General features: G+C 41.5%; 1 protein-coding gene across 2 annotated transcripts in view; it reads right to left on the reverse strand.

The window, feature by feature from the left end:
* SPAG16 (sperm associated antigen 16) overlaps positions 1–26,887 on the reverse strand; it is a 374,434-nt gene that overhangs the window by 140,060 nt on the left and 207,487 nt on the right. For both annotated transcript variants that reach the window (XM_071434327.1, XM_071434326.1), the window contains one exon: positions 14,619–14,745. In XM_071434327.1, coding sequence (XP_071290428.1) covers positions 14,619–14,745 — 127 coding nt within the window. The remainder of the gene's footprint in view (positions 1–14,618; positions 14,746–26,887) is intronic.

Here is a 26,887-nt window from a genome sequence, read left to right on the forward strand (position 1 = left end):
GCTTGGGCACATGAGAAGGAGAGAAAACCTTGGGAGCTCTGCAGTGGCACAGGAGCCTGCCCCATGATGTGCCCTGGGCAGCCTGAGTGCAACTCCTGCTGCCAGCACATCCTCCAGGTGGACATCATCCCCCCAGGGAGCACCAGCCCAGGGGGACACTGACTCCTGAAAAGCCACCCAGTCTTTGGTTCATCCTGAAAAACAACCAAATTACCAAACTCAAGGCATGCTGTCTGTCCTCAGTGCTCCCTGTTGGGCCCAGCATGACTGATTTGCCACCCTGGTATCCCTGTGTCCTCCCTGGGCACCATGGTTGGTGATGACTTTTTGCAGACAGGATAGCAGGCAGCAAAGGGGATGGGAGGGAGCAGCCCTGCCTGGCAGGAAGGGAGTTGATTACCAATCCCTCTTTTTGCCAGGAACCATTTCTTTGCTGCAATTCATACTTTTCAACAGCCAGCCTCCAGAAGGCTTTGGGGGAAATGAGGGCAATGACACCAGAGATTACAAATCAATCACTACTAGAGAGCCTTTCATTTGGTAGAAGCTTCTAAGCAGAAAACGGATATCCCAAAAATATATAATATATCCTGATTTTTTGTTAGCAGTTTCCTTTCCTTAAGCTCTTTTATGCCCTGTTTTTCTCTTGACACCACTGCTTACTTTGCTTTCACATCGATCTCTCTTACTACTTATTTTTCACTTATCCTTGATTTTATCTTTCTATCATCTTTCTCCCTCTTAACCTACACCATCCACAGTTATCTGGGAGGGAAGTATAATGTGGTATATCTACTCTACACTGTCATCTTCCCCTTGTTCCATCCTCAAAAATGGGACAGTAACACTGACAGAGGATGGAGCAAGGCCTACCTAATTTAGATTGTCCTGAAGTCATCACTTTGATCACTCTGCCTGCTTTTGGTCATGGCATTACGTGGGGTTTGGCAGAGTAGGATCCATGCAACAAGGAAAAATTCCAGGCATGGAATGGGACATTCCTCACATATGGGACACTTCTCATCAGGGCAGGAATTGTTTAAGGACCACCCCGGGTGCAGCCAGAAGGAATCAGAGCTGGGAACAGTGCTGAGCAGCCAGCTCTGATGGTACTCACATTTATGCTTTCTCTCATCATCTAATTTGCATCCTGTTATTAGCAGAAGTGCTGTGAACAGGAATTGACAAAGTGGGAAATGGACCTCTTCTAACAACAATAAACCTGGTCAAGGAACGGGTCAGTTTAAATAAGTCAGCTGACACAAATTTGGTAAAATAATATCAGCACTGCTGAAAAACATATTTTATAAAGTTTAGGCTTACTGAATGAAAGCAACTTTCTGTTCTAAAATATTACTAAGTTAAGATTTAAGTATATTGCTAGAAACTAAAAAATAGATCAAAATTGTCAAAGGGAAACAACCAAAATTCTGTAGACACTACAGTCTGCTTTTGCAGAACAGAGGTTACCTCCATGAATTGATACACAGAAAGTTTTCAACCTCTTGACTTTTCCTGCTAATCCCAATCATCCCAATCTTGCAGACAGCAGGCCACAGCTCATGGGGGGCACAGGAGCCTGAGTGACCCATTTCACACATCCTGATACAAGATATGGGATCCAAGTGCTATTTCTCCATCCATTCTAGGATGAAACTGTTGACAGAGCTAGCTCCAGGCAGACATCCCTGGGCTGCCCAGGCCTTTGGCAGCAGAGCAGCTCCTTTGCCAGGCACTGCACACCCTGAGCTCTGCCCACCTCAGGAATCCTTCCTGGGCATCTGCACTGAGCCCTCCCTGCTCCCCCCTGGGGACGGAGAAAACTCCCACTGGGATGCAACCCAGCACGTGTGAGAAGCCTGCAAAATGAAGATGTTTCCACAGAAATAATTGGATCAATCAAGTCTTATGATTAAATTCTCTTCTATCAGATAATATTCTAACCATGCTAAGAGTGATTTTGTGTTTAGATCTCTAACATATGCTTAGCCTCTGTAATAATTTGGAAAACTATACTGTGTTTACTGTATTGATTCAACTATTGGAAATCTTGAGATTGCCATGAAATATTTCTTTTTATTATGCCATTTCTGAAGTTAAATATTGCTGAAAATAAATAGCAGGCAATTATTTTAATACCCTCTTACTGCACATTACTTATGAAGATTGTTCTAAATTGCTAAAGACAGAACCAATTTATCTAAACAGAGTTATTTAACACCAGTGTGGACTAACTTTATATAGTCAGGTAAGCAGAAACTATGGAACTCTTTCCTTTCCTGGTCTTAAATTAAGGAAAAGAGTGCTGCTTCAGAACAAGTCAAAGCATTGACTTTTATACCAGAAAGACAAGATGTGCTCTATCAAAATCTCTGCTACTTTGGTGATGCTCATAGAGCAATTTGGTGCTATTGAGGAAGTTTGTATTTTATATATACGTATATATAAGCACCATTTGCAATCCACGTTACCTGTACCTAATGAATTGATAAATTCCTCTAAGCTCATATACACAAGGGAAGAAGATTTACAGAAATGGAAAACAATTTTTGTGGCTTTTTTTTTGGCTGTGAAGGCTGGCAGAAAGCCACTGTTTTTCTGAATCTGTAATTTTATGCCCCGGTGTTCAGCAGATGTTTATCTAAATCATTTAAATCTGTCTTTTCTGTTTCAGACACATTTAGTATTAAGGAATGATCCCTGAGTAACAGCATACATTAAAAGTTAATTAAGAGGAAGTTAAAGAAGAAAGAATTACTTTTTTCATACCCCCAGCAGACATTTATTTCATTTTGGCAGGTTAAAAAATGAGAAAATTTGGAATAAGGTGTGAGAACTGGCAATGCGTATTTTTTGGGAAAAGCTTTATTATCCATTTCCTTACATGCTAATTAGGGAATGCAATCCACTTGCTAATGCTGAGTGAGTAAGAAATGTAAATTGCTCCATTAATTTGTTTAATAACCAAACTCTCAAAAGTGGTAAGTCAGACAGCAGATGGGGGCTGTCACCACAAACCCAGCCCAATTTTGAACATTACACCAGTACACACAATTTACTGCCTTCTCAGTTATCATCAGTGCCAAGTAATGCCTTCATTGTTTTAGATTTAATACAAAAATTTACTCTTGACTACTCATAAGTGTTTCTGGGGTAGAAAACAGATCTAGAAAAGGCGTGCAGCCCCATCCTCATAGACACACACTTTTACAGGTGTGTGGCAGCTGTTTAACTCTCCTGTACAGCAAGTGATACTCCACTGGAAACACCAGGGTCTAAATTAAAAGCAATATATGCATTTTCCTCCAGAAAAAGAGTATTTTCTTGATTAAAAAAAAAATACTCTGCAAGTTCACAGCAGTTCTTGCAATCTCCAATTTCTAAATTAGGAAAAGAAAGGTTTTAGAGGGACCCAATTCCACCAAAAAAATCAGCCCCTAAACCAAAATTATTCAAATATGTTACGCATTTTCTCCCAGAATAAAACTGCTTAACTTTTTCCCCCCTCACAGTATCTTGCATTGCCAATCCCATTTCCTATGAACCTTTTTATAAACTCCAATTGCACTCATACAAATACCACTGACACTTATTTGCACTTTAACTGTGTCAAATAAATTCCACCTGCATTTCCAAATGCAATGAGTTTTAAACTCAGCTTTCCATCTCAATCAGGAAAACCAGCTGCATGGCACCACTGGATGGAGCTGGGGAGTGGGACAGCTTTGGCACACAAAATTTGGTCCAAATTTTGTCCATTTGGACAGGAATGGTCCTGGCCATTCCTGCACTTCCATAACATTTGCTCAAGGAACTCTGTTGCTTTTGCATGAATGTCATACAAACCAGGTAAGATTTAAATCAAAAGTAGGCCTTGGCACAGTTGTTTCAATATCCAGCACTGAGTAACCTCCTTTCCTGTGTTTGTTCAAAGTGCAGAATTGGCCCATTGATGCTGGACCACTGTCACCAGCACGGAAAGATCACAAAGGTTTGTCACTGAATGCCACTGAATTGTTGAATTCTGCTTCTTGCCTACCAGCTTTGTCCCAGTGCTTCCAATCTGAGTGTGATGTCTCATTTCTGAAAGATTATCGCTTCTCTATAAAACGTTTTCTGAGGGGAAAGAAACAATCAGCTGAGTAAGGGACTGGCATGTAAAATACTATCATTTGCAAAACACTGGCCTGAAACTCCCTTGGAGGCAGAGAAGCTGGGCTTGAGCCACAGAAGAGGGAAAACAGGAAAGCCATAATCACATATTTATTTTTAGAGAAAATGAGAAGCTAAATAAACTGTAAAGCCAGTCTTTACTGCTAAATCCTTTCTGTCCTGACAAGCACACTGAGCAGAGTGGGAACAGCCAGTTCCCAGGGGATCAATTGGTGGTACCTTTTCGGCAGTGCCTCATTCCTCCTGTGCTGGTGCCAGGACGCTTTGAGTCCTGAAACAATTAATTTTAGTAGTGCCACTGCCAGAAATCTGAACTTGAGAGACAATGATGCTGCTGCTGAAGATGGTTTTTCTGCTCCAGGTCTGAAATCACCCCGTAATCAAGAGGGGCTTTGGGACTGCTCTCCTGAAAAGAAGCTCCCAGACCTCAGCCTGCCAGGAAAGCGGGACACAAAACATCCAAACATAACATTTATGAGGGGATTAATGCACTCACAGTTGGATTTATCAAGGGATGGTGTGGGACACTGGGATTTATGGCAGGGATGAGCAATTGCATGCTGACTGCCTTGATAAATGTGTGCCTTTGAGGTATGTCTAATTATTCCAAGGAAATAAAGGAGATGCCGGTATATACAGGAGAAGAAAACAGGCAGAGGAAATTCTGTGAGCAATCCCAGGGCACTCAGAGGACAAGCCTGTTGTCAGCTGAAGAGCCTGGCAAATGTCACAGTGCAAGAAAACCTGGCTGTCAACTGCAATGACACAGCAAGTCACACCACTGACTGGAACACTGTCTCCTTGATGGGAAATTCCAGATGGGCCCAGTGATGGAGACAGATGTCTTTCCACTGCCTCACATAAATTTCACATGCAATTAGCAGTGGATTCTTTGCTGCTGAGTGAGGGACACTCAGGGTGCTCAGGCTACCAGAAAGGACAGCTCTCCACAGAGTCACTTCTGGTTCTGACAATGTCACAATTCCAGTGCCATGACACCACCTCATCTGCAAGGCAGCAAACGGACATGTGCTCCCATTTCTATAGGAAATGTGAAATCCCACCAGGATTGTTCTCCTGGAGCACTTTATGCTCCTTGTTGGGTCTCCTCTCCAGCAGCCCATGCCAATGTCTCCCAATCCACACTGACACTGTTCAACACCTGAAGCTCCTTCTCAGGATGTCTGTCATATTCTTCATCCTACCTCCACCATTTTAGCAATCAGCTCTGTCTCCCATCTGCATCAAATCAATGCTTTCTACAGAACAACCTAAAAACACGAGTGGAGAAAAAGATCTCAGCAAGAGAGAACTGAATATGTTGTATTTTAGAATATCAGTTGAAACATCTCAATGCTCCTTGGAGGCCCCTTCCAACTCAGCATATTCTGTGATCTGTAGGTTGTTAGTACAGTGTAGTGGGATAGAATATAAGATAGTGTAGAAAGTAATCTTACCCCTTAGGAGTTGCAGCTGGGCCAATTATCAAAGATTAGGAGCAGGCCTGACTTTACCAGACCACAGATGAGCAGAAGAGTGCTATAAAAGAGTGGGGTGGCTGCTTGAGAAGGGAACTGGAGTCAGTGGCTGCTTTGTGAAGAAGAAGGAGTCAGTGCTCTGAGAGCTGCCCACAAGAAACACCAAGGGGTTTGAAACTTTTGTGATAAGGAGACAGCAGTGTGGAACCCCTGTGATAAGATGATAACAGTACAGCACACTGACAGGGCAAGACTGTCATGTTTTGATGTGCTTTTCTCATGCCTTATTGTAAACAGCAGGGCAACCCCGATGTCTGGGAGGAATGATGCATCTGACTCCATGATATCAGCAGGCTAATTAATTACTTTATTGTACTACATCTACACTTTATTATACTACATCTAAACTGAACCTGCACAAGCACTCAACCCAACTCAACCCCCAGAATCTCGGGACTGTCAGCCGGCAGTCCCAACACGCACACAGGATTCACTTGGCCAATGAATCCAAACACTCACACCAGAATCCAATCCCCAACTGCCTTCAGGTAAACAATCTTCCACTATGCATTCCACTTGTTCCAAAACACAGGAGCAGTAAATGAGATAAGAGTTGTTTTTTCTTTCTCTGAGGTTCAGAGAATGTGAACTCCAGAAAATCCTTGGGAAGTTGTGCCTTGCTTTTCTCTGTGAAGAGAAATGTGGCCACAATGCCCAACCCTGCAGCCCAGGGGTGCAAGGGGAGATGGAAGAGAGGTGAAGGGATATGGTGATGTGATGTGATGTGCTTAACACTCACGTGCAAATCCCTGGGGCTGTGAAGAAGCCAAGAACCACCTCCTAAATTCCATATCTGTATTGCAATGGACCAACCCCACTGCCTCTTAACACAAAACATCCTCAACTACTAATCGTGCTTCTAAATGTGGCAGAGGAATTCAGCTGTAATCAGAGGCTGCATTTTGGCCTTGGACTACAGCATGAGAACAGCACCTCCCTGTGCTGCTGCCTTTAGGGTGTCAGAGCACAGAACTGATTCACACCTCTGAGTGCCTGGCAGCTCCCATACATGAAATATGCACCACCAAAATTCCATCCTTTGGGCAACGTTTGAAGTGTGAATTCCCACTGCAAACCTTCACCATGAATCAATGCTCCATGGGGTGTTCTACCCAAAACCAATTTGGCAGCCTACAGCTTTTCCTGCAAAACCAGGGCCCTCAGCTATTCTGCACATGATAAAATTGACCACTTAAGCTTTCTTGAACCAACAAGAAAATATTTTTATTTTCAAATACCCCTTACAAGGTCTGAAATAGCTGAAGTCATCCCAAAGGTCTGCCTGCTTCTCAATTCAAGCCATTTCTCAGGCAGTATCTGGTTGTTCTTATGTAAAGAACTTGAAGCCCAAGGCAGCCATCCCCTGAGGCTGTGGGGAGCCAGAGTGGGAATAAATGTATCCACAAGCACTTAAAAGGGAGTAATCTATATAAACACATCAAGTCATCACCAATATTTTGATTCAGTTTTTACCAAACTGAAAACCTAATAATTGAAAATGTATTACTTGATGTTATTGATAGAAGAAAGGAAATTGATTTGTAAGGTTTGGATTTTAATAGATCTTTTTGAGAATGTGTAGCCACAGTCATCATGGTGTTTAACTTCACAAACCAGCAGATTTATCTAGTTCTCTCCCAACCTGAGCTGCACAGGAATTCCCTCCCTCTCCCCCTCCACCACTGCCTCATCCAGAAGAGGATTTGGTTTGGAGCAGGTCCATTGAAGCAGAATCCAGCTGCAGCCAGCACAACAATCACTATCCAACAGTGTTAAGTGGTCTTTTGGAAATTTTTCTGGCAAACACCTTCGTGCTCCCCTCCCTGCCACCTTCCCCACCTGTAAAAATCCATGGACCAATCTGACTGGCATCTAAACCCTTACTTCTCACACCTGTAAATAATAATATAAAAAAAAAAATGCTCAGTGTAGTACAAAGCATTGTTTATGACATTAAACAATAACATAATAGTTCCAGTGAAATTTTGTGCTCTTTGGCTGAAGTTTCTGGCTTCTGCCCTGGGCTCTCAGCTGTCCAGAGCAGAAACATGCTACAGTTCCCTATGTCCTACTGCACTTCACACACCAGAGGCCTGGTCTGGAAGAGATGTGTTAATATAATATCAACTAAGTAAATTTAGCCATTATTTTAAATTAATTTAGGTACTGTGTGGTCAGTGGTCATCTGGTAGACATATTATTACACACATGCACACACCAAATTGCTTTTTTGCTAATGACTCATTTGTTCTATTCCTGCCTGTTTCAAAAAAGCAATTAAGTTGAAAATGACCTTTTGAAGATTGTACTTGTGGACCAATCTTTTCATTTTTAATTACTTACTTTGGTTTAATTGTTACATTAGGAACTATTAAGAAAGCAGCCAGCTTCATAATCAATAATTTAATTAGAGTTTTAGGACCAAGAAGTCAATGCAAATGTTATTCTGCAGCCAGGCCTTTCCCAAAGCCTTTGAAAGAACTTTACTCCCATTTTGTTTCAAAGTGACATTGGCCACATAGAAATCAAACTCATTCTTACTGCAATATTTCCTGCCCACACATTATGGGTGGACACAGGCAGCTGCTAAGAAGTTCACATTCAGGTCAATCTTCACTCTGCTCAGGCAGGAGCACAACCTGCTTCCCTCACTCCATTTCCCTCATTTTTATTTCACCCGTGCTCCCCAGACCCCTTGCCAGGAGCCACAGAGTGCTTACTGGAACCCAAGGCCAGACTTCCAATATGTTACATTTATCTATTTATAGCTCTCTAATTACTACTAACATTCAAAGACAAGCAGCAAGTGACAACAGATGAAATCTGCCTCAATGGGTGGTGAATTAATGCCCCCCTTCCCTCCAGTGCTTCTCTCTGCCTGCCCTTGCCAACCCAGCAGTGCAGGGAGCTGCCAGTGCAGTGGGAATTGCAGGGCCTGAGGTGTCCCTTGCTTGTGATGACAGAGCTGTGGATCACAGGGCTCCATCACTGCACACTGCCTTGCTCAGCAGCAGCTCCCACCACCCATCACCCCACCACCCATTGTCACAGACATATACTATGAAAAATCCTTTCCTTAGGATCTTTTCTCCTGAGAAGCTGAGAGGCCTCAGAAATGAAATGTAAACAGTGGTTATCTGCTGCTGTGGAATGCAACAGGTGCATCTTTGATTGGCTCATGTGGTTGTTTCTAATTAATGGCCAATCACAGCCCAGCTGGCTCAGACTCTCTGGTCAGTCACAAGATTTTATTATCATTCCATTCCTTCCTTTCCTTTGTAGCCTTCTGATGAAATCCTTTCTTCTATTCTTTTAATATAGTTTTACTATAATATATATCATAAAATAATAAATCAGCCTTCTGAAACATGAAGTCAAGATTCTCATCTCTTCCCTTGTCCTGAGACCCCTGTGAACACCACCACAACCCACCACCCACCATCCATCACCATCCATCAGCCATCCTGGGCAGAGGAAAGCAGCACAGGGATGAGAGGGAACCTTGAGCCACAGCAGAAGCTTTGCTAGAAGGCCCTGAGCCCTGCAGGGCTGCAGCAATGGAGGCAATCACGTGCTGGGAGCTTTGGGAGCAGGGCAGCAAGCAGGGATTGCAGGACAGGCACTGCTATACCTGGCTAGGGATGGATCACAGGGCTGCTCCCACCCTGGGAAAGGCAGGGATGTGAGAAGGAGACAACACTTGCTCCAAGACACCCAGTCTTGACACCAAGTCTTTGACACTAAGTCAAAGCCAGGCTGGGCTGCACTGCAAGAAACTCTGGAGGGTGCAAACTTTGGAGGAAACTCCTGCAGAGCCCCTGGGGAAACCATGACTGCACAGGAAGGAAAGCATCCAGCTGCAGAGGATCCTGGGGCTCTTGGAACTGGCTCAGCAGAGAATGGTCAAGGCCTCAGGACTGCCAGAGCTCAAGGAACATTTGGATAATGCTTCAGGGACAGGGTGGGATTGCTGGGGATGGTGCTGTGCAGGGCCAGGAGCTGGACTGGACAGTCCTTGTAGGTCCCTTCCAGCTCAGCAGATCCTGTGATTCTCCAGCAGGAGCTTAAATGACTGTGAATATCATGATGGAAAGTGTTACTTTAATCTAACCTCACTGCCATTTATACATTTCACATGACTTGCAAGCCAAGCTGGAGATTTAAGCTTTAACACACAGAACTGTCTTGTCCTCTCCAAGACTTCCCTTTGAAATTAAAAATGTAGCTTTTCTGTGTTTTGGCAAAAAGGCAGAGGAAGACAACTCATTAATGGGCTGAATTCCCACTGGCAACAGGACTCAGACATCCACTGGACAGAACTGGGCATATCAGTGAACAGGAACAGCTTAATAAAACAATTCTAACCTTTTAAGGGCCACTAATTCACCTGGAGCTTTAGAATCACGGAATCACTTTGCTTGGAAAAGACTTTTAAGATCATCAAGTCCAGCTGTTGAGCTCTGCAGAACAACCTGTCAGATTCTAAAAGGTTTAGTCTGGTGTAAACCTAGTTTAACAGGGGGAAAAGCCTGTGGGATCAGCTGATTATACAGTCTGGTAAACTGCTGATTTAATGGGTTGATTTGGAAGAAAAGATAAAGAAGGAACAGGTCCAAGGGAAAGACATAGTTCCAGTGTGAGGGTGATCCTGGGGACAGCAGCCACACACAGTTTGAAGGGCAGTGGTTTTCCTGCCTCTCAGGAAGAAAAAAAAACCACAGCAAAACCAGAACATTGGATATTTTCTTGCTTGTATCTGGGTCAACTGATCCAACTGGCACTTATATGTTCATTATTTGAAATATTTTATTGCAATCTACCTTTTTCACCGAAGTTGTTTTGATATAAAGTCAGAATGTAGCATTTTTAAGAACTACATTGACCAAATCAAGCTTTTTTTTTCCCCAATTGTTTTTCATTATTAGAAAGAAATTTTGACTTTTTTCCTCAACCATACTTCTGGTTTTTAAAAAATTGGCACTAAGTTTCTAGGAAAGCATCCCAAACAGATTTAACATAAACCTTTTCAAGTTGTACTTTTGTCTTTTGTGATACTACTTCTGGGAGCAAACATAATCCGTATTCATAACTATTTGTTCTTGATTTCATATTTCACTGTGACTCAAATTCCTTTTCATGTGAAGACAGGGAGTTTTAAAATATGAACCCATTATTTACAAATGCACAGAATGAGGAACACAGAATTTGTTGCACTCCATGCCAGGAACTGGACTTACCCTTGCACATCCCTTATTTACAGCAGCATAATTCAATTGCACTGGGAGATTTGGAGTTTGCATGGAAGAGCTCTTTGTCTCCAACACTGACAACTTCAATCTTTGACCTACTTTTGAAGAGGATTGATTTGGACCTTAAACTGCCTGTCAAAGGTTTTTTAAATGACCCAGCCTGTCTATCCACTCAGCTCATGAATTCATTCCTTGGGAGTTCAAAAGGGTTCAAATAAAACTGACAAATCCAATACTCTGAGGAGATTCTGACTGATAATTTTGTGTCTAAGGTGTTTACTTGGGGATAAATCAACTGAAATAGGCTAAAAATTATAAAGACAACCAGATTGCTTTTCAAAATCACTCCCTTTTGCCTGCTTAATGCTTCTCTCATACACTTGATCCTTAAATTCATTTTTTCCTGAACTTGCCTCATGAATGACTATTTCAAAGGGACACAGGCAAAGAACCCCCCACCATGGGCAAAATCCTTGAAATGATCTGGGTGTTCCCATGTGCTTTAAGTCTACTGACAAAAATGTTCTGACAAAATCCATATTGAAAAGCAAAACGTCTACAAACTAATTTATATTTCACTGGAAGAAAAAAAAAACTACAAGAGGATATGTAAGGGAATTACTAATTTAGAAATTACTAAATAGTGATAAAATAAACACTGGAAAGTAAGTGGTCTAAAAGATAATTTAATTAGAAGAAAATAGATTTAAAAGGTTATGTAAGGAAATTATAAGTTTGGAACTATTTCCCAGTTTAACCAAAAGTTAACCAGCTTTGAGCTGCAACAGGAACCCCAGCAAGGCTGTCCCAGGCCAAAGACATCCCAGGGTGGGAGAGGATGGGCAGTATTGTGAAGGAGAAAATTGCAAGGCTGCAGCTTAGATCAGCATCCTTGTAATTATTCTACATCCATATGAAACACACAGGCAGCCAAGTGCTCATCATTAAAATGCTGCAGCACAGCTGGAAACCTCAGCCAACAGCTCAGAAACTGCCCTGTGCATGGATTTATTTATTCTCTGGTAGGACACAGAGTGAAAAGCCCTTAGAAATGACCACTGTCCTCAAACGACCCATGTGCCTTCAGCCAGAGCCCTTTTACAAAGGAAAAAATGCAAACGACCACCCCCAGATTCTTGGGGTTCACTCTGCTCTTTCTCTGGATGAACAGATGGATCATTTTGGGACCTCTGTGGGGCAAAATGCAAAGGCAAGGATGAACAGAGCAGGACCTGGACTGTGACACTCCTCAGAACCTGCTGCTGGGGTTGCTGAGTGCTGCTGCTTGCCCTGCCAGGTGGGACATTCCTTTGGGTTTCTCTGCTGTCTCCCACAGACCTAATTGTGTGAGAACTCCATCAAACTCAGCCAATGCTCAAGAGCCATTAGCACACCATGATAGGCAGGGACTGCAGCACAGAAGCTGCAATTTATTAACTACTGCTCTAAAAAGGGCTGTGCCTAAGAAGCTCTTCTATCCAAGGCCACATTTGAAGGCAGAATATTACCCTAGAGAAGCCCCCAGCAGCCTCTTGCTCTTTGCCCTGACTATTCTTTCCCAATGAATTCCTGTGGATGTGGTGCAGCCCCAGAGCCCCAGGCTGCCCTGCTGATGAAGTGTGGTGCACCAACTCAGGAACCATTCCCAGGGGCTCAGAGATGCAGTTTCCCCACAGCCATGCACAGATATCCCTGCAGGAGCCCATAGGAGCCTCTGCCTGCATTCCCAGAAGGGGAAACTGCAGGAGCCTCTGAAGAGGAAAATGGCCAGAGCTGGGTTTTTACTGGGAGCTTTTTGCTGCTGTTCAGGCACGATTTTTGGGCAATTTCATTGTGGTTTTTTTTTCTTTTTTTTTTTTTTTCTTTTTCCTATGAGATTGGTGCCTGCATTATTCATCAAGGACCACACTACCTTGCAACTTCTAACTTTTGGTTCTGCTGTTCAGCCCACAAATTACTGACAAGGACACAATTTGATGTGCAGAGCCAGAACTGGCATCTGGTCACTGTGCTGCTTTAGTCATCTTTGACCCAAATAGAAAAAAGTTGACATCCTTGATGTCTTCCTCCCTGAATAGCAGAGGTATTAGTTTGATAGTGGGGTGGGAATGGGATCCTTTTATTGGTGTTATGCAGCAGTCTTTCTGCAAACAGAATGCACAAAAACATTAGCAATAGGAATCTGATTTATGAGAAAACAAACCCGAGCGTGGTTTTCATGTTTCATTAAAAGTATCTTAAATGTACTCCTTAATGCTAATTGATCTCACAGAGATGAGCAAATACTCTATTCCTAATTAATGGGATAAAATAATTCATCTTCTTTCTGGAGGGAACATTTAATATCATTCAGCATTTAGAGGGAGGTGGCATCTTGACAGGGATTTCACCACCTCAAGTGAAGTTTCACTGTGAGCATTTATTCCAAACCTGCAAGATTTCCCACTGGACATGGAAAAAACTCAACAGCATACATACACAACAAAATGCCATATACAACGTTTTCTTTTCACAAAAGTCTTTCCTATCTTAGCTAAATTACCCAAAGCTGAAAAACAATATTGGTGAGCAAATATAGAGGCTTTTTCCTTATGTTTGTCAAAGGAAAACTCTTTGATGACTCTGTTAATTTGCTATAAGCAGGAGATTACTGAGATATTTGCAAGCTAAAGTTCCTTGCAGGATTTATTGAAAACAAAACGAAGCAGAAATCTATTTTTCCATTAAGCATTTCACTTTTGTTTGTATTGCAATAATTTTTTTCTTCTTTTTGAATTATTCATATTTGGATATCAAATATTCCTACAAACCAATGCATTTAGGAATAATGAGTCCTGACTAGTTTCATTTTAACTCATTGTGCTTTCTGACCAGGATTATTATTATTATTATTAAATGACCTTCTATTCAGTCTGTTTCCATAATCCATAAATAGAAATTGCCTAATGAACATTTCAAGTATTCCAGTGTCATTTCCATGGCAGTTTTTCCTATCCTGTGTTTGTATAGCTCTGATGACAACACCATTTAATCCACAGCAACAGCTCTGCCTGCTTCCTCTCAAATCCCTTCCATGAATACAACCTTCTGCATTTGAGGCTGGAATCTTGTATCTTTGCACTGAGAGGCTATAACATCAACTGAAGAATTAATTTGAGAACTTCAAAAGTTACTCCATACCACAGAAACAGGAATAATTATTAGATTTTCTGATGAAAGAGGAAAAAAAATTCCTTTTGCCTTGTTCTCATGTTCTACTTGAACAGGATTTGCATATTTGGTTTGCAAAGCAGCAGGGACAAATACACTCTCCAGTGTATTCAATCCATTTTTACCCATTCCAAAGAATGAAGGTAGAGAAGAACAAAGGAGGAGATGCAGAGTTTCTCTCACCACCTGCAGTGATATAATATGGAGAAAATAATGCATGTTCCATGAGGAATCAGCAGAGTTCTGGAGGAGGGGAGGCAGATTCCTTCGAGAGGAAGTGTTGCATGGTGACATTTTTGGTCAGAAGATAACACGTGTATTAGTGAATCTTTTACTGGCACATCACCCTCACTTTCTATTTTGATTTCACACTGGGTTTTATTTTTCTCATGTCACACATATCACTAAATCCTGAATTCAGGAAAGACCAAGGCAAAGCCTTGCCTACCTTTCTGACATCCCAGAGAGACAAGGTCTTGTCAGCAGAGCTGGTGACAACGGTGCTGGAGAAGGGCAGGAACTCGATGCTGTTGACTGAGTCCTTGTGGCCACGCAGGGTGTACCTGCACCTCTCACTGCAAGAGAAGAAAACAGGAATGCAGCACCCTCCACTCAGGGTAATGTGATCCACAGACAGCTTTAGGTGAATGCAGAACACATTTTGTGCATCTCTGGAAAAATGAACACTGACAATGATTCCTCACCCAAACACTGCGCCATGGAGACAGCTACAAACCCCAACCCATTGGTGTTTGCTTCCCAGCTGGAGCAGGAAGGCATAAAGAAATGAAAAGTGGCTTTTAAAAGATTGAATCCTAAGGAGGAGCAATGAAAGCACCACTTTGTGTTCCCTGGGTGGATCCTCAAAAAACCTTGTTGATGCAGAACTGAAAGGAAATGTGAATGAAAAGGTAGGAATAGAGACAGCACAATTTCCTTTTTATAGACATGAAATTCCTTTTTGTCAAAAGGCCTGAGAGATCTATTGGACTGTGCCCACATGCCCTCTGAAGAAAGCCAGTGAGTGCTGGCAACCTGGTTTTCCTCTCTGCACAAAAGCTTAGAGAAAGCAAGTGGTGCCTGGGAGCTCTTTACTGAGGGTAAAGTCTTGTTCCTGTGGACACCCCAAACCCCTTTTCCCTGAAGGAGAGGTCTCTGGCTATGGATGAACCACTCCAGCGGCCATTGTAAGCTCCAATTTCTTAAAGCAGAGGTGAGGGAACAGAGGTGCACCCCTAGAAATGAGGTGTTCATCATGAACTGACAGCTCAGATGGAACTCCCTGTGAAGTGGTTCTGAAAGTTCTTTCAAGGCTGAAGACACCCAGCCACTGCACCTCCTCCCAGCTGAGCAGTAACACCCTTGAGCTTTTGGGCTGCTTTTCTCACCTCTTTGCTTTGTTTTCCTTGAATGAGTTTATTTCTGGGACAACTCTGTTGGTCCTTCTCAGGTGAGGGGATGGACCTGATACAGATGGAACCCCAGACAGGAAGCTTTTCCCATTGTAGGAAAGTGGACACAACCACAATGACACTGCTGTGGAGAATCAGTTCTCTCACCAACAGCCTGACCTTGGCTGTACAGCTGTAATCCCAGGAAAGCTTTTTGGGTTTTGCTTTGCCTTCTGTGTAGAGACCAGAGCAGAACATTCCTTAAACTGGAGCTGAGGTGAAGACAAGGAAGAGCCCAAGGATGCCCCATCCAGACAGCACAGAAAGTGACAGACAAATCTTAAACTTAAATCTGAGTTTAAGTAATTTAAGATTACTTAAACTCAGCAGACTGGCAAAGGCTTAACTCCTTCAGGAGTGTGTCAAGAGGGGGGAAGATTGAAATAATCCAGGATCCATCACTCATTATTAAACAAGGGCATCACTCCATGATTTCTTCAGATATATGTAAAACTTAAATGTGCAGTATTTGTATTGTTATATCCTGTGAAAACACACAGGTAGGGGAGCATACTGTAGAAAAAACTAATCAATGTAAACTCAGTAGCAGCTCTATCCTCTTTGTTCAGCTGAGTCAAAAATAGTATGAAAAAATAAAAGCCAACAACTCATCATAAATTACTGCAGCTTTCAGCAAGAGCTCAGAATTTTATTCCCTGCTCATGTGATTCTGACAGTAGAAACACACCTCCCTGGAGCTGGCTGCTGAATATATCACTGGGGCTTGCAAATTAGATTACTGGGTGGCTCCTAACAGAGAAATTTCTTACAATATTTATTAAGGAAGCTGTCAGCAGAGGGGAATTAAAGATGTGATTTTTCTGCCTTTTTTTTTCCCCTGCCTGTATGTCCCCAGAAGGCTTTCAGAGCTCTTGCCAGTTCTGTACCACCAGCACAGGAGCTCAGTGTCTGCAGGGAGGGGCAGGCCAGGAGAGCTGCACGGTTGGGATGGACACTGCCCTGAGCACTGATCTAACCCAGGGACTCCTCAGATCTGTGCTTTTCCATTTGCCACTCTGCAATGATATCCTGTGCTCAACACCAAGCCTGTCCCCACAAAGGCAGAGCAGAAGGGAAATAAGTAGCTTCTGAGAAGAAAGATTATCCAGGAAATAGATTTCAAGGAAATATTAGATTCCACTGGTATCATTTTACAGAATCTATGTTTTTCTATTATAGATAATACATTATACCACCCAGTGTTATCTGTTATATAGACTACATGTATTATTTTGTCACAAGGACTCATTTTAAACTAGACATAAAGTGCTTGGCTGTTAGAACTTGGTGTACAAGGTATCTGATATTCATGATCACTTGATATATGACAGTAAAATAGCTTCAGTAAAATAATTCTTTTGTCTCACAGTCTCATTGCAATGTTTTACACCACAAATATGCCTTTTCCATCTCAGATCTTACCCCTTATTTGTGCCTAGGAATGCCATTTTTTAAAGGTGCCCAATCATTTCCAGCTTGCATGTTCCAGTGTAAAGGCTCTGAGCTGCTGAACAGTTTCTGACAAGGAAAATCCTGCTGCATTTTTTTTGTGGGCACTTTGCATTTTTGAAAACATAGACAGCTTTCCTTACCACAGTGTGAGAGTGGTTCCATTGGAAGAAAGAGGAAATTTTCCTGTAATAACAAGGTGTGTCTATGATCTCCTCAAAGGCTGGAGAAGAACAAAATCTTCAACCTGCTTGACTGGGCTTGGGGTGAAAGAACACAGGAAAAGGGAGGCAGTTAAAGGAAAAGAAGATATTTTGTTTGTCAGGCACTGATGTAAGATCTGGACCGTCCCAGGCAGACAGGCTGCAAGAACAGGCTTGTGAGAGATTAATTAGGTGCCAAAGCAGGAAGGCCCATTCAGAATCCCTTAGCAAGGTGAAAATGGACTGATGATGTGATGGACCATGACAGCAGCAGAAGGGAAGGAAATGATTTGCACTTTTCCATCAGGAACACAAACACCCAGCCCTGATGCAGCCTCTCTCCTTCCCACTTCCCTATCACTGCACTCTGATGAGCTCTGGCTCTCAAGATCTCATTTACCACTCTGATAACTGACTGGCTGAATATTTCTGAGAACCTTTCCCCAATGCTACATAAAATAAATTCATCTTTCCTTCCAGCTGAGACATAATTTCAGCAAGATTGTCTTGTACCAGCTATCTTCTGGTGAGAAAGGGCAACAATTTATCTAGATGTTCTTTTTCCATGAAAAAAGAAGTTGATGTGAAGGGTAGAGTATCACCCTGCTTTTTCATGGAAGCTCATGTTTCTATCCAATGGCACAAGTTTATCTACTTTATTATAAATCTGTAGTGTTTTTTTCATGGAAGCTCATGTTTCTATCAAATGGTACAAATTTATCTACTTTATTATAAATCTGTGGTGTTTTTTTCATGGAAGCTCATGTTTCTATCCAATTGCACAAGTTTATCTACATTAGAATAAACCTGTAGTGTTTTTTCATGGAAGCTCATGTTTCTATCCAATGGCACAAGTTTATCTACATTAGAATAAATCTATAGCTACGTGCACTGCGTATTTTTCTCATTGTGAACACAGAGCCTCATGGATATAAAACCTTTGAACATCCTCATTCAGAAGACAGAGGGATCATGTATGAACAGCAGGTTAGACACTTCCACAAATCTTGATGCCTCAAGAGGTTCTCAATAAATGATGTCACGAGAGAAATGCTGCTCAGTTTAGTATTTTGCAGATTGCATGCTAAAACATCACTCAGGCACCACTTCAACCTTCATCCTTTCCCTCTGTTAGTAGAGGACTAATTGTGCTCAATGTTTTCTTTTTCTCTGCAGTCAATTCCTCTTCCTGAAATTCAGGTGAGGTAATGATGTCCATCAATAAATCAGCCTTCATTCTACCTCACCAGGTCTGGATATTTCCTAAGAGTTTCAAACAAACATGGACAGATACTAATCCAGAAGCACATCTATGCCAGGAATGCTGGCTTCAATTAACCATACCAATATTGATGTCATTAGCTCAACAGATTGGGAAGATTTAATTTCTAGAGACTTCTCTTTTGAAAATCACATTTCACAATGGTTCATTCAAATTCCAAAGGGCTTTCAGTAAAACTTCATTGAAAAGAGAAGATATGAAAGATTTCCACTTACATAAGACTTCAGTGAATATTCCTAGGCTCTGCAGAAATGTAAAACAGCAGCCAAAACATGCACCAGTCAGATATTCCAGAGACTGTGCAGTAATTGAAAGGGAATACAGGCATTGGGTAGACTCCTCTTGCCCTGCATCCTTTCTCAGAAAAACTCAGGAAGAACAAAGCAGTGCCCAGCCTGCCTGGACTGCCAGCCATGCAGCAAACCACAGCCACGAGGCACACAGCATGTGGCCAATTCTTCTGCTACTTTAGTGTTCCAAAAAAACACTCCACACATGCAATCAGGATTTTTTTCCCCATTTTTTGTCTTTTTTTTTTTTTTTTTTTAAAGCATGTAGTTTCTGTGTTCAGCCGTATTTGGAAAAATTGGGGGAGTGGAGTGGGATACCATTTCAGTGAGTAGTTAGGGAGCCATCATTACTTATTTTATTTCTGTGCCATATTGAACCTCTGTTCAAGCATGGTAATTAAAACTACCTATACAGCCAATGAAAATTAATGAGATTTTGAGCTTGTTCTTTGGAGTCAGTGCCTCTCCCACACAACTTTTTCCATGCCTTCAGAGGAATTCATTAAATTGAATTAAATGAATTCCCAAACAGGAACTCCCAAACTGTACTATCTTTCCCCAAACCTCCTGTCTCAAATGGAGCAAACACTAAGCTCAACTCCCTCTCATGTCTATTGAGAAACATTCTTCTGTGTGAGCTGCAATCACAATTTTCAGGGCAAGTTACACCAGAAAGTCACCTGCTGTGAAGGTGGACACAGCATTTCTGAGGAAGATCTGTAAAGACACACCACAACCAGCCTTCAGTGCTCCTACTGGGCTGTAATTGGAACAGTCAAAAGGAGAATATTTTTAACAAAACTTAACCCTATCACTTTCTCATAGTATGGCTCTATCTCCAAAATTTGTTTACATTCGGCATAGAACTTTCCCAGCCAAGATCAATGGCCAAGGATAGCAAATAGGCTGGCCTAAGACATTAAAATGCCAGCTTGGTTTATGCTGTTATAAATGCATCCTATCATGTCTTTACATTTTATGACCTCTATTTTATTTCTAGGTAGCTTCACATATGACACATCCAATTATTCATGTCAAGAATGTAAAACTACCAGTATTTCAGTAAAAAGTGCCTGCCATCATTTATGACAGTGATTTTATTTTTTTTTGGACCCATTATTTCACTAAATGTAACACATTTTCTGAGACACTGACATGTGAGGACTCTTACTCTAGAAAGTACATTTGTCTCTGAAAAGATACATGAAAGTATGATGTTGTCAATATGAAACACTTTGCTCGATTATTACTTACACTGAACAAATGGAACTCTCTTCCAATTGTGAACATTCATTTGTGCTCTCTCTCAAGCCAGCGTTTGACACTTGGAAAATGCAGTGCTAAAGGAGATTTTACTGCAGCTTCTGTGACAATGCAAACATTTCTCCTCCAGTATTTAGAAACATTTAGAAAGAATATACAAATTTAATCCTTCTCTGTGTAATTTATTTTCATATTTAGCACTTGTGGAATGTTTTAATCTCAGCAATCTGAGTGCTCTGCAAAACAAGGAGCAATCCCCCGATTTAAACAAAGCTCCAAGTCAGGCTTTCCCTGGCAGGGATCAGTTTGCAGAGCTACTCATGAGTTTCTCAATCTGGTGAAATCTGTTATCAGATAATTTTAATTTTTGCACTTTTTAAGTTGACACTGAGCAGAAGCAGGATTCAGTATTAAACCCTGCTGTCATCACTCCCATCAGGGGCTGAACCACACAGGCACCATGAGCACGGCCCAGTCCTGCTGCAAGCAGCACAAGCTCTGCCACTGATGGCAGGAGGAGCAGGATGAGATCCAGCTCTGTCACCACAGGAGCCTGACAGCTCACACTTTGCTCTGGTGCACAGGAAATTGAGCTTGTGAAAGGAAACTGATCTCTGAACAGGGATGGACTTTACTGCTAAGTGCTAGGGTGTGATTTTCCCCCTTCCTCTGCCCTTGTCTTCCTCCTTCTGCCAAAAGCAAAGCAAAATCTTCCCAGCTAGGAAGGCTTAGCCAAGGAAGAAAGAACCCCAGACATGATCCATATGTTTCATTAGTGTCTCCTAGGCATATAAACAAACATTGCTCATCTGACTCAGCACATTTCTAAGTCTGCTGTAAAATCCTGTAACATCCTTTTCTCAGACCTCCTTGTGAACAGTCGTACTGCTAAAACACAGAGCCTCTGAACTGGATCAAATTGTGTCCTTCCACTGACAGGACAGAAATCTATGTCAACAGTTACATTTTTGACTTGCTTGCTAAGTTTTGAAAGGCTGCAGCAGTTTATTTTTGAGAGTTCAGATTTCCTCTCTGAGATCAAGCAAGGTTCTTTTCCCCTCCCTTTTCAGGAGCTGAACTGAGCATGGCAGCTTTCCTTTAACACCAATTTGTAAAGACTCAACTCTCACCAGCTCTGCTGCAACTCCTGCTGAAAACTGCAATAAAAGCACCAGGATTTAGTAGCTGAAGAGATTCTACCTGCAAGAGTTAACTGCAGTCCCAACCCTCCTCTGGCCCAGCTGGGGGAAGGAACATCCTGGGCTTTGTGCTCACACAGGATGCACCTACACCTCCAGGTACCCTCCAGTCTGCTCCAAATTTGTCTCACACTTATTGGGAGCCCCCACTTTTAGCAAAAGTCCAAGAGAAGGCTGAAGGGCAGTGCCTGAACATGATGGTCCTTAAATGTGGGTCTTGTTAGATGAGGTGTGAGAACACCTTGTGCTCTCAAGCCCAGTCCCAAGCACTTTGGGGCTCACTCTTGCAAGCACCTCCAGAGGGTTAAAGCCTTCCCACAGCAGGGAGATGGCCAAAAGTTTCTCTAATCCTTCCCTTCCCATTCTGTGGTGGTCCCTCCACAGCCCCCCACCCCTGAGGCATTGGTGTGCTGTTAACAAGATATTCTGTCAACAGCAACACCCAAACAGGACAGGAAAGCTATTTTATTGTGTTGGAAATTCATTTCATCTCCAAGGACCTTGCCTCCTTACATATTTTGCTGTTCTAAAAATGACTTCGTCCCATTTCTATAACTTGAAAGAGCCTCTTTGGCAAATAATACACAGAAAGGGAAAATTGAATGTACCTGAGAACAAAAAAATACAAAAAACCACATGCAGAACAGAAAAAGAGGGCAATGCATTACGTTAAATGATGTCTGATAGCTTGAACTTCAGATTCAGTGAGGTCTAACAGTGAGGGACATTTGGCAAAATTCCCCTAATAAATTTATAATTAACCAGCAGAAAGCAAGGCTCCAGTCAGGTTTCTATTCTGCAGTGAAATTAGATAACAGCCAAATAATCACAGTCTTTGAAAGAGAGCACTGTGAATGCAGGAGAAAAAGGTTGCAAAACTTCATGCCTTACCTTTGGGATTGAAGCGCTTATTTGCCTCAATTCCTGGTAATTTATGTAACACAATATGTATTACTGGAAAAGTAGCCAATTATAACACTGTATTTATTTTTCTGGCAGAGCTCTACTGTGTGTATTTAAGTAGAAGCTGTGTGTTTATTGAGCATGTGGAAACTTCCTCTAGCAGGCAGACACCGAGATGCAGCACTGAGTTAAAAAATACTCTCAGACAAAAAAGCACAAAGTTTTGAGGCCACCCCTGCTGGCTGTGGTGTTGGACACAGGCCTGGCTGCCTGATGCCAGCCTGGGAAATATTAAAAACCTTATTTTTTACCATGTTTCTGTATCAAGTGCACATAGATAGTAGTAGGGTGGGCTTTACAGAACGAAGACTCTCCCTGTGCCATGGTGGGTTAGAACTCTCTGGCACAAATAGGCAGAAAAGAAAACATCATCAATTACCTTTTGGTGCTTGATTGATTCCAATACTACCCAAACTCAGGATCTATTTTGATAAAAACTGAGAATACTAAATATGATTGACAATAGCTTTATACGTTTTTGTGAGTGAAAAGCCCAAGTTATTGAATTAATAATATTCTACTTAGGCTTTCATTAGAAGGCATGAAAACTTTGCCAATAATCTATCTCCTTTTTTTATTGGCTTGAAACATGAATAATGAATCTGCTCATTATTACACTGAAGATTTAGTCTCTTAATGTCTTGCATTTCTTTGAACAAATGAAGTGTTCTATGAGAAGTATTATTATTTGTATTTTCTGATTCTAGATGAAGGGGTTTTTGGTGCGAAGCTTTAATTTTTTTAAAGGAAAGATAAAACAGTAGGACTGAAGGACTTAAAATCTCTACTTAAGAATAGTCTGTGGTCTTTTTGCAAGATTGTAATATATTCTTCAGTCCCTTTTATTATGTAGGCTTGGCTGTAGCTCATCAAGGTATCTTTAAAATCCCACTGCTCAACACCTGATTGTTGGCAGCACAGGGCACGTTTCAGCTCATGGCAACAGCTGTTGCAAAAGTTCATCTTCTATTGAAATTGGGCTCCAAATAAATTATGGTAACTTATTTCAGCAATTTTAGTTCAAACAGAAGCCTGTTATTTACAATCCAATTTTTTCAGAAGTGAGATGTGTTTTTATATGTTTCAAATTTGGATTACGTTTCATTTGACAAGGATTGTACTTCCCCAAGGTTAGAGTCAGGTCAACAAAAATGACTTTGAAAGTCATGGGACAGAAGAAGATTTAGGCTTTTATATCCCAAATGTAGATTTTAAGTGCCCTTTCCATCAGCTGGGTCAAAACGGACCAAGTCAATTACAAGGTTGAAAATGTGCCTAACAAGAGTGACACCAGGGAATGATCTAAAGTAATCCTGACTTAATTAGTAATTCTCACCCCAGCTGCCAGTCAGAAATGACACATTGGTTAACACTACTCTAATGGGAATGTTCTGGGCATTCCCAGAACATCTGTAACACAGCAGTGGGATTTGGTCCCACTCTGAGCACCATGCAGGAGCACACACCCTGCATTCCATATTTCAAAATCCAGGTTTAGTTCTTTCCTCTGCCTCTGGAAAATCAACATCCACGTATCAAACCATCCATTTGTGGCTATGGCTTCTAACTTTTCCATCAAGTCTGTCTGCATGCAGAAAATAAATTCCATCAGCCAAAGGAAAAGCTTTGTGCAGCTCAGTGCTCCCAGCACCGACACGATCTGCAGCAGTTCCCCCCCAGGGTCAGCTCTTGTATTTCATAGTGATGGAATAAAATGCTCCTTCAGTCCTTCAGCCAGGAACTAGAACACAAACTCCTCCTTGGAAATGCCTGTGTCTCCCTTGCAACATACAAAAAACAAGCCACCAGAGTCCCAAACCTCAGTCCAGGAGCAAGGTACACTCAGGTTCAAAAAGGTACATGGTAATTCTTAGATTATTTTTTGACTCTGACCCTTGCTCAGCACTTTCTGCAAATCAAGTTTCCTCAGGGGATTTTTTTTGTTGGACAGGTGAAGACAGGAGCATCAGAAATCACTTATTGAAAGCCAGAGCCTTGTTTCATGAAACAATTATCTCCTCCTCCCTCCAGGCTCAGGGGTCTGAGCTAATCAGATCCACACAGGCTCAGTAATAATGAAATAGCTGTAACCCATTTAAGCAGGGCAGGACAAGCAGTGTGTTTGCTGCTCAGCAATTCTGCCACTGAATAAGCAAAGCCTCTCCCCTGTGACAGTGGGCTCTCCTCAATTACCACATCAGCTGACATCAGTGTTGAGCTCATGGCCTGCTCCACACTCCATATCAAGCTGTCATGATCTTATTATTTGTGTCTTCTTTTTTCTTTTATTACAATGACTTAAAAACTACTGCCTTTTCAGGCTAACCCTGAACAAGTAAATGCAGATGTCTCAATCCCTCCTTGCTTTTGAAAGACAACAGCACACAAGTGTTTTGATGGATCACTGCCAAGTGATTTCATTTCTTGTGTCCTTATATTAAAGCTTATGTGAGAGCTATTTGAACAGGTTATTTTGAAGTTTTAGACTTTTGCTGTTCAAATAAAATATTGTGGAGAAGATGAGCCATCTGCACTCCACATTCAGATCCCCTTTATGGTGCATTCCAACCACCCTGAAGAATTTGTTATTTCTTTCATTCTCTTCCTTGTCATCATTTATTTCATTCTTCTACACGATCACATTAATAAATAAAGAATATGGCATTATATGCACAACTATTGACTGGTGAGACATAACACAGAAAATAACAAATGTAACAAGAAAAAACAAAATTTGAAATATATTTTCACCAGAAGACCAGATAAACTTACTACATTATGCTGGAACACACATTTTCTTTGTGAGGCTAATCTGATCTATTGCTTCTGAAAACTCCCAGACAATGTAGGAAAGAATTGTTTTTAACAAGAGTTTAAGTCTGTAACAGTGGATAACAGCACACTTTTAAAAAATGTCACTCCTGTAGCACTAAAGCCTAAAATACCTTGCCAAAGCCTACTATGTTCATCCCACTAAGCTCTAGCATATCATGTTCTCTATAAATTTACGTATTTAGGATGAGATTTCCAAGCTGCCTGGATAGTGCACAGTCTGAGATTCCTGCAGCTGTTGGGTGCCCAAATAATGGGATTTTCCCACGTGACAATGTGGCCACACCAACATATTTTCAATCAACCCCTCCGCCTCTTTGTAAGCTCCAACTCTGGGTGTTTTAAATGAAGGGTTGGGGTGGAGCAGCTGCTGAGGGAGAACTTTTCCTGTGAACTTGTTCAGAACTTGTTCTGTGCTATCACCAGAATTGGGGAGCAGCTGATGAGGAGAACAAGAAGTGGCTCTTGGGCTTCTGTTTGCCAGGAGCTGCATTAAATTGCATGATGGATAACCCAGGTCTGCACTAGCACAAAACTCTCGCCTTTCTTCAAAGAAACCACCAGCACTGGAAAATTACCAACAAAAAGGAAAGACTGAAACAAGAATTATACAGGAGGCCAGCAGAATAAATCTAGAGAACTCAACTAGGTCCACACAGTTGCCACAAAACTGACTCAAACCAGCTTTTAGCTCTCAAAAAACCAACCAAACCTGAGTCCAGCAAAACCCCTGCACCTCCAAAAACCCCTAAAACAAACCAAAACTCCACCATTATTTTACCTCAAGATCCATTTCTGGTCTAGCTTAAGTGGTGAAATTCTATATAGGACAGAGAAAGCAGTACTAGCATGTCATAATTTAATTTCACTACTTTTAAATTTTTTTGTGTGTGTGTATTAAGTTAGTATTTTTAAATTTATTTTTAATATATTTCTTTTATGTCTTTAATCCCAACCCATGTACATAAAAAGCACTGTGACTCTTGTCAGATGTCATTTTCCTCCACATTTTAAATTTACTGAAACTTCTTTAGACCTATTAAACAAGCAAATTCTTTTTGAAAACAGTACAACAAGGCTGAGATGCAATAAATATAAGCACTTCAATATTTAAGTGAGGAAAATGAATTTCAGTGTGCTTTCAAATTGGTTTTCTTCAGTGTAGAGTTTCTTTATTTGTCCAAATAAAATGGATTTGAGTGGGTGGCAGCTTTAAGGAGTTATATGCAGCACTATTCAATGCCTTTGTGAACTTGGGAAGGGATTATGAATAATGGATTTGCTGTGCTCTTAGACATGAAGCCACAACAAAACCAGTGCCAATTGGAAGTTCTCTAATGGGCATCTGCTGGAGTGAAGAATAAAGAGCCTGGTCCACCCTCTGAAGCTACAGGTGCAGGAATGTTTGTTTAGTTCCTGAACAGAATGGGAAGAGCTGAATTCCCAGGGATACCTCCTACCACTCCCCAAAAAGGGACAAAAGGGCTGGATTTCCCTTTGCCAACAGCTGGAGGAAGGAAAAGATTAACTTGAAACACAAGCATAAAATAGAAGAGTGATTTTGTCTCTTCCTTACCTAAATGTGGACAGTTTGGTGTACTTTCCTTTTTGTTCCAACTTTCCCTGTTAACAGCATGATTTTCCATCAATATATTTATATATATATATATATATATATATATATATTACACCTGTCTAATCCCAGTGGGCACCCAAAATAAGTGTCACTGGATGAGAAGAGTCTCCACTGCTCTCCAGGGGAAGAGAGGCCTTTGCAAGTCCCTA

Source organism: Agelaius tricolor, unplaced genomic scaffold, assembly GCF_023055355.1.
Source record: "Agelaius tricolor isolate 1412-34295 unplaced genomic scaffold, bAgeTri1.0.p SCAF_10, whole genome shotgun sequence".
In the NCBI taxonomy this organism is placed as follows: Eukaryota; Metazoa; Chordata; class Aves; order Passeriformes; family Icteridae; genus Agelaius; species Agelaius tricolor.